We start from the raw sequence: 8,139 nt of genomic DNA, 5'->3' as shown, positions 1-8,139 counted from the left end.
CCGCCCGCAGACCCCGACAACCAATGGCCAGCGGAAAGTCCGCTCGTGTGTACGTGGCATTAGAATTTTATTTTAAAGCTTTTGTATTTGGAAACAGATTTTTTTTCCTTTAGTTGCTTTTAATCAAATCCTTTGCCAAGAACATTTGTACAAAATATTTATAACAGCCTTTTATTATTTTTTTACCTTGTTTGGTTTTGGCAGATGCTTCATTAGGCTGTGGTTTCCGGGTAATAGGGAGGTTGTGAAATCTTCAACCAAAATAAATAGAAAGGATCAAGGATCAGCCAAGGCTGGTATTAAAACACACTCAGCAGCAAGACTTTGACTTTGAATACATTTCCCCGAGGCTTCTTCAGATCTTATTAAAGAGCATCTTTTAGATGCAGGTAAATATCATCTACTCACAATCTTTTCCAATGACTTAGAAACAAAAAGTTCTCAGCCAGGAGCAGAAAGTGAAGAGTGTTCATTGATGTTACTTTTTTTTTCTTTTCATGCTTTCTAAACTTTTGCCAAATCTTTCAACAGAATGTAATTTCTGTAATGTTGTGAAATCTTCGGCGAAACAATAATACAATCCGATCAGGGTTCAGCAGAGACGCAGACCCGGCGTGCACAGCGGAGGGACCTCTCCTAAGATATCCTCCTGGGCTTTGTATCTTTTATGAAACACATCTGTCACTTCTTGGTAAGTAAAGTCAGTTTACTTTGTATTGTTCTTCAAAGGACCCTGCAGTGTATTTTCAATAAGTAAATACTGTGAGCTAATACTGAGATTTATTTATCACGTGGATTTCCAATTTTGACATTCTTCTTGTACCATTATTGGGTTATTGTTTTATTTATATATATATATATATATATATATATATATATATATATATATATATATATATATATATAGAAGGGTCGTTTTTGTTTTTTTTTTAATCTCAAGTGGTTATTTAAGTTTCACTGGAATCATTTAGCTTCAGTAGTTAGCTAGTTGACAGAGATAGATTCTCAGCCACATTGAGTAACCATAGCTTTAATTAACAGAACCAGTAGATGTGCATTTAAGATAATAAGGATACAAGCTCAACCATTGTGCGGCACTACTAAGAATCTAAGCCAGCATGTCAGTACATGATTTCAGTTTTCAGAGAGATGATAATTGGTCTTTTCCAGCTCAGGAATTCTGCCACAAAGGTTCCTCTATCTCATGGTCCCCCACATATTAACATACCTCCCAACATTTAGAGATGGCAATGAGGGACACCTACTAGCAAATGTATGTAAGCATAGGACACGCCTCCTGCCACACCTCCTTAAAGGAGAATTAACCAAAAAAAAAAAGGTTCATTAATTCCACAAGGACTTTTTTTTAACCACTACTATTCCTTTATATTGGCTTTTAAAATTTACAAATGCAGCAATTTAGAAATTGGATGAAAGGTTTAGCACTGAGAAACAATTTTTGAAAGATAAAAACTGCATTTTATATACAACTATATAGATCAGACCAAAATGAGGGACAAATGAGGGGGAAAGAGGGACAGAGGGACATTGCTCCAAATCAGGGACAGTCCCTTGAAATCAGAGACAGTTGGGAGCTATGTTAACCCTCTCTGTGACCCTCCCTGTAACCCTAAGGGCCTGTGTCATTCCCATATAGTTCAATGGGAAACCAACCCTGGCTTAAAGCAGAATAGAAAGAGGTTAACTGCAAGTCAAATGCACCTGACATTGAATTCTTTTACCATCAAAAGTTTATTGTGAAAGTATTTTGTACAGTACAAATCAAAGCATTGTTTACATTACACGACAGTATACCATTATATTTCTGGAAACGTCTAGGAAGTAGAATAACATTACCTTTCTGGGCAACATTATTCTTAGGTAGGTTAAGATGTATGCATCAAATGTGTATATTCAGTCCTGAAAAACTCTTATCTAGTTACATATATTTTCTGGTATCATGAATAATATCATCTTAGGTAGTTAGCTTTGATTTTTGGTTAATAAAGATAGATGTGAAAGAGGGAAAAAGAAATAGTAAGATAAAAGGGGAGGTATGGGTGCATAAGGTTAACTATTGCAGTTATATTTTATTGCTTCTAATATTTGGCAAATATGATCTGGAGGAGAGAGGTCGTTCCTACTGACAGACTATCGGAGTGTCTTGGTCCTACTTCTGGGCACTTTACTGGTTCATCAGTGTTTCATAGTTGCCGGAAGCTCTAAAGGCGAACCACGGGGACCATGTTCTCTGGTATTTTTCTGCTCCATCCAAGGATTGGGCTCGGCTGTCTTCCATGTGACAAGTTTCATTAATTTTCTTTAGCCATTCTTGGATAGATGGTGGGCATGTGTTTTTCCAGTGAAGTGGTATTAGCGACTTAGCCGCAATAAGGAGATGTTTTGTTAAAGATTGTTTGTAGTGTTTAATTGAGAGATTAGTGATGTGGAGCAAACAACAGGCTGCGTTAAGTTTAAGACTGGTCTCCGTGATTTGCCCCACAAGCTCCCTGACTTTATTCCAGTAAGTTCTTCTTATTGAACACTCCCACCACACATGTAGGAGAGTGCCTTTCTCTCCCCCACATCTCCAGCAAATGTCTGAAGTGTGTGGAAACCATTTCTTCAGTTTGTCAGGTGTAGCGTACCAATGTGTCAGGAGTTTGTATGACAATTCCTGAGTTTTGGTGCTAATAGAGCAATTATGTGAAAGGATGCATGCAGTTTTCCACTGATTGTCAGAGATTTCTAAATGTAAAGCTTTAGACCGTGCACCCCGGAATCTCCTGACATTGAATTCTGAATGATCTTAGAAGTGTGTTAAACTGTTGCTATTGGCACAAGCTCAAAGCCAGTCAAAACAAACTCTAACACTAACCTTTGCTCTAATTCTCACTCTCATTACCCTCTTTGTAGTTGTATCCCTAACACTAAATCGCCATTTAGCCCTAACACTAGCTCTCCCTTTTCTTCTAACACTAGCCCCCCTTGTAACCCTAAGGCTGCTTACACACTGAAAGCGTCAGCTGTTCGCACTAAAGCGCCACTTATTGGCCGCTAGCGGGATGCTTTTAACCCCAAAAAAGGGTTAAAAACTCCTGTATTGCAGCGCTTCAGAAACGCTTTTCAGGCGCTTCGGAAACGCACTGTCTATTCATTGCAATGGGCAGGGGTATTTTGGGGGGCGCTGTATACAGCGCTCCCAACCCGCCCCAAAGATGCTGCTTGCAGGACTTTTCCAAATGTCCCGCAAGTGCACCGCCCGAGTGTGAAAGTACCCATTGCAGAGAATGGGAGGCAGTTTTCAGGCGCATTACAGACGCTATTTCTAGCGCTAAAACTGCTGAAAACTGCCTCAGTGTGAAAGGGGACTAACATTCACCCTACCTGTAACCCTGACAATAACCCTCCCTGTAACACTAATAACTCTAACAATAACTCTCCCTGTAACTCTAATAGTAACCCTCCCTGTAACTCTAACACTAGTCCTCTCTGCAACCCTAACACTAACTCTCCCTGTAACTTTAACACTAATCCTCTTTTGCAGCCCTAACACTAACTCTCCCTGTAACCCTAACACTAGCCCTTCCTCTAACTCTAACGCTCACCCTACCTGTACCCTAACACTAACCCTCCCTGTTCTTATAACACTCACCCTCCCTACATCCCTAACAATAACCCTCCCTGTAACTCTAACACTAACCCTCCCTGTTCATATAAAACTAACTCTCTCTGTAACCCTAACACTAACCCTCCCTGTTCTTCTAACACTTACCCTCTTCGCAACCCTAACAATAACCCTCCCTGTAACTCTAACACTAACCCTTTCTGCAACCCTAACACTAACTCTCCCTGCAACACTAACACTAGCCCTCCCTGTAACCCTAATACTCAACCTACCTGTAACCCTAACAATAACTTTCCCTTTAACCCTCACACGAACCCTCCCTGTACCCCTAACACTAACCCTCCCTGTTCTTCTAATGCCCCGTACACACGGTCGGATTTTCCGACGGAAAAAATGTATGATAGGACCTTGTTGTCGGAAATTCCGACCGTGTGGAGGCTCCATCACACATTTTCCATTGGATTTTCCGACACACAAAGTTTGAGAGCAGGCTATAAAATTTTCCGACAACAAAATCCATTGTCGGAATTTCCGATCGTGTGTACACAAATCCGACGCACAAAGTGCCACACATGCTCAGAATAAATAAAGAGATGAAAGCTATTGGCTACTGCCCCGTTTTATAGTCCTGACGTACGTGTTTTACGTCACCGCGTTCAGAACGATCGGATTTTCCGACAACTTTGAGTGACAAGTTTGAGCCAACATCCGTCGGAAAAAATCCTAGGATTTTGTTGTCGGAATGTCCGATCAATGTCCGACCGTGTGTACGGGGCATAACACTAACCCTCTCTGCAACCTTAACACTAACTCTCCATGTAACCCGAACACTAGCCCTCCCTGTAACCCTTACACTCACCCTACTTGTAACCCTAACCATAACCCTCCCTTTAACCCTTACACTAAGCCACATTCAGAAACTAGATCACCTGCTGGTGGTTCTGTAGTTCCTGAACCAGAAGGTTGTAGTTCCGGTGTCCACCAGCAGGTGTCCCCCAGCATCCAGCAGATCCCAGAAATTAGTCTCCACCTGATGCTGGCTGCTGGGAGAGTATTTAGACCCCACCAAGATACCACTTGCTGATTTATCCTGAGCCAAGTTAACAGACTTACAATTCAACACTGCCACAAATGTATGGCAAGTTATCCTTGTTATCTGGGAAATCCTGTAACTGCTGACTTTTAATAAAAGGACACTTACCCAGATAGCAAGGATAACTTGCTACAAATTTGTGGCAGTGTTGAATTGTAAGTCTTGTTAACTTGCTGCACATTTTCACTGGCAGGTTCTACACTTGCAGAACACTTGAAGCACAAGTTCTAGTTGACGTTTTTCCAAGTTGTAGCAAATTTGCATGGCAAGTCTTTAGCAAGAGCAAAGTTTCAGTGGTCAGTTTACCGCAAGAGTTCTGATAGTCTACTCTACAGCATGAAAATTCAGCCACAGCGACCCCTGTGGTGGGATGACTATTGCACAACATAACTGAACCAGAACCTGCAGCAGACTTGCAGAATGTTTGCAAAGGAAGTTGATCTGGAGTCATACAATGCAGACTTGCTGCAATTGTGCAACAAACTTGTGAAGCCTGGCAAGTCTAGCAATAGTTTAGCAACTCCAATTCAATCTTGCAGCACAATTGTTTGCTATCTGGGTCCCTGTCCAGGGATCCAGCGTCGTCCTCACCTGGGCTAGTTCTTCATTAGCCTTTGGGTTCCTGGCTCTAGCATCCTAACTGTGGGGAGGAAAACTGTCAAAACTAGGTACATCCCCCCCCCACACCAAATAAATGATATGCCTATCCTCTTCTGGGTGAAGTTCCACTTTATTTATACCTGGAAGTCCTAGATATTTCCCTTTAGGCTCCTTTCACATGGGCTTGTCCATTTGACGGACTCCGCTTTGCTAAGCGGGGAATCGACCGCCTGTCCGTTTTCATCCGATCCGCCAGACGGATGGAACATAGGGTCACCATCTGTCTGGAGTTGGCAGACAGGATCAGATCGGATAGCAGCGGGTGTCAGCGGACATGTCACCACTAGTGCTGAATGGAGCATCAGATCAGGTCCCCCTGAAAAACTGACAGGCAGACCTGATCGGAAAGCCCGTGTGAAAGGGCCCTAACTCCTGGCATCCAAAGTTAGTGTCATTGGAGGAAAGGAAATTATGTTGCTGGAAAGGGGCACCATCGTGAGCTTGTTACTTTGGCCTACATGGAGAAAGCATAGATTTCCTTCAAAGCAAGCATGTAATGAGCTAAATACGTATACTGAAAATGTATTGTAAGTTGCCTGGCTGCCTCTGCCTTCTGTACTTAGTTATTGATGTAACTAAAGTCGAAATTCTTGATATGCATATCTATTTCAGGACAGTGACTCTAAGTCACTGGATCAGCATGATAGTCAGCCAACTTGCAAAGAGAGGTAATCAACAGAAGCCAACTTTCTGCTCTGAGCACAGGAATTCTTAACCACTTCAGCCCCGGAATGATTTACCCACTTCCTGACCAGGCCATTTTTTGCGATACGGCACTGCGTTGCTTTAACTGACACTTTAACTGTCAATTGCGCGGTCGTGGGACACTGTACCCAGACAAAACTGACGTCCTTTTTTTCCAACAAATAAAGCTTTCTTTTTATTCAAAAGATAAAAACCTCTGCGCTTTTTTTTTTTTTGCACTATAAACAAAAAAAGACAAGTCAATTTTGAAAAAAAAACTATATTTTTTACTTTTTGCTATTATAAATATCCAAAAAAAACAAAAACAAATTTCTTCATCAGTTTAGCCCAATATGTATTTTTGGTAAAAAAAATCACAATAAGTGTATATTGATTGGTTTGCGCAAAAGTTATAGCGTCTACAAAATAGGGGATATATTTATGGCATTTTTATTATGTTTTTTTTTTACTAGTAATGGCAGTGATCAGCGATTTTTAGTGGGACTGCGACATTGCAGCAGACAGATCGGACACTTTTGACACATTTTTGGGACCATTGACATTTATACAGCGGTCAGTGCTAAAAATAACCACCGATTACTGTATACTTTCACACTGAGATGCTTTACAGGCGCTATAGCGCTAAAAATAGTGCCTGCAAAGCGCCTGTAAAGCGCCTCTCCTCTCACTCCAGTGTGAAAGCCTGAGTGCTTTCACACTGGAGCGGTGCGCTGGTAGGACGCTAAAAAAAGTCCTGCAAGCAGCAACTTTGAGGCGCTGTAGGAGCAGTGTATACACCGCTCCTAAAGCGCCCCTGCCCATTGAAATCAATGGGCAGTGCTGGCAAAGCGGCGCTTTGCGGGAGCTTCTAACCCTGTTTCGGCCGCTAGCCCCGCTGGAGGCCAAAAAGTGCCACTATAATGATCAAATTACCGTCGGCGCCCGCCCCTGTGTGAAAGTGCCCTAAATGTCACTGGCAGGGAAGGGGTTAACACTAGGGGGGCGATCAAGGGGTTAAGTGTTCCCCAGGGAGGTGTTTCAAACTGTGGGGGGATGGGACTGACAAGGAGTAGAGAGAGATTACTGTTCCTGATCACTAGGAACAGCAGATCTCTCTCTACTTCCCTGTCAGAACGGGGATCTGTCTGTTTACATTGACAGATCCCTATTATGGCTCTCTGAGGAGCGATCACGGTGCCCCCAGCGGACATCGCGGCGGCCGGCCACACACATCGGCTTTGGCGTGGCGCTGCGGGCGTGCACACGAGCCTCTGGCAGCGCACGTGCCACTTCTATAGCCCTTAAAGCGGCCGCCGTACAGCTAGGGCAATTCGCGCAGGGCAGCCAACCCGCCACCGTATAAGGACAGCGACTGGTCGGCAAGTAGTTAAAGTCATTTTCAGCCCAGGAAGCTGCCATCTTGGCCTCGGTTTAATCTTCAAATACCATGATGCTGCACATGTGATCAGTTATGACACCAGCCATTGGATGGTTTGACAGTTTGGTTGAGAGCACAACCAATGTGACAGTTAACATTTCTGGCACGTTTTTTGAAACTGTTAAATCGATTGGTTTACTTGCGCTTTAACCACTTCAATACCCGGCCATAGTAAAATGACATCCTCTACTTTGTGGGGGGATATCTGAATGATGCCAGCAGCTAGAGGCATCATTCAGATATCATTCTTTGCAGCCGGCGATTCTGTGCACGATAAGAACGATCATAGCGGCAGTTCCCCCCTCCCGCCGCCATCCGGTGCTTCTCCGGGCTCTCCCGTGCCATCAAGGGCCCAGAGAAAGAATCGTCCAGAACCGGATGAGGATGATAGAGATTTCCGGTGACCAGATGGTCACTAGTCATCTCTATGACCGTCAGAGGCCCGGACGTTATGACGACACGCCCGGGTACCCGGAAATAAACGAAGCCGCGATCGTGGCTGTCAGCATGAGATCGGTGAATTTTTTTTCCCCGATCTCATGCTTTCCAGCCTGGAGGAGAGATGTGGGGTCTTATTGACCCCACATCTCTCCATAAAGAGGACCTGTCACATAGATTGCTATTACAAGGGATGTT

The 8,139-nt window shown here is 43.4% G+C and overlaps 1 protein-coding gene across 1 annotated transcript in view; it reads left to right on the top strand.

Moving 5' to 3' along the window:
* The first annotated feature begins 244 nt into the window (after window positions 1-244).
* The window catches only part of LOC141144210 (metalloreductase STEAP4-like), a 43,441-nt gene continuing 35,546 nt past the window's right edge, over window positions 245-8,139 (top strand). The window contains exons 1-2 of the mRNA XM_073629662.1: window positions 245-389; window positions 532-691. Coding sequence (XP_073485763.1) covers window positions 668-691 — 24 coding nt within the window. The 5' untranslated portion in view covers window positions 245-389; window positions 532-667. The remainder of the gene's footprint in view (window positions 390-531; window positions 692-8,139) is intronic.

The sequence above is a fragment of the Aquarana catesbeiana genome, linkage group LG05 (genome assembly GCF_042186555.1).
Source record: "Aquarana catesbeiana isolate 2022-GZ linkage group LG05, ASM4218655v1, whole genome shotgun sequence".
In the NCBI taxonomy this organism is placed as follows: Eukaryota; Metazoa; Chordata; class Amphibia; order Anura; family Ranidae; genus Aquarana; species Aquarana catesbeiana.
Note: the sequence above shows the minus strand (reverse complement) of the source record. Positions and strands in the feature narration are given on the sequence as shown.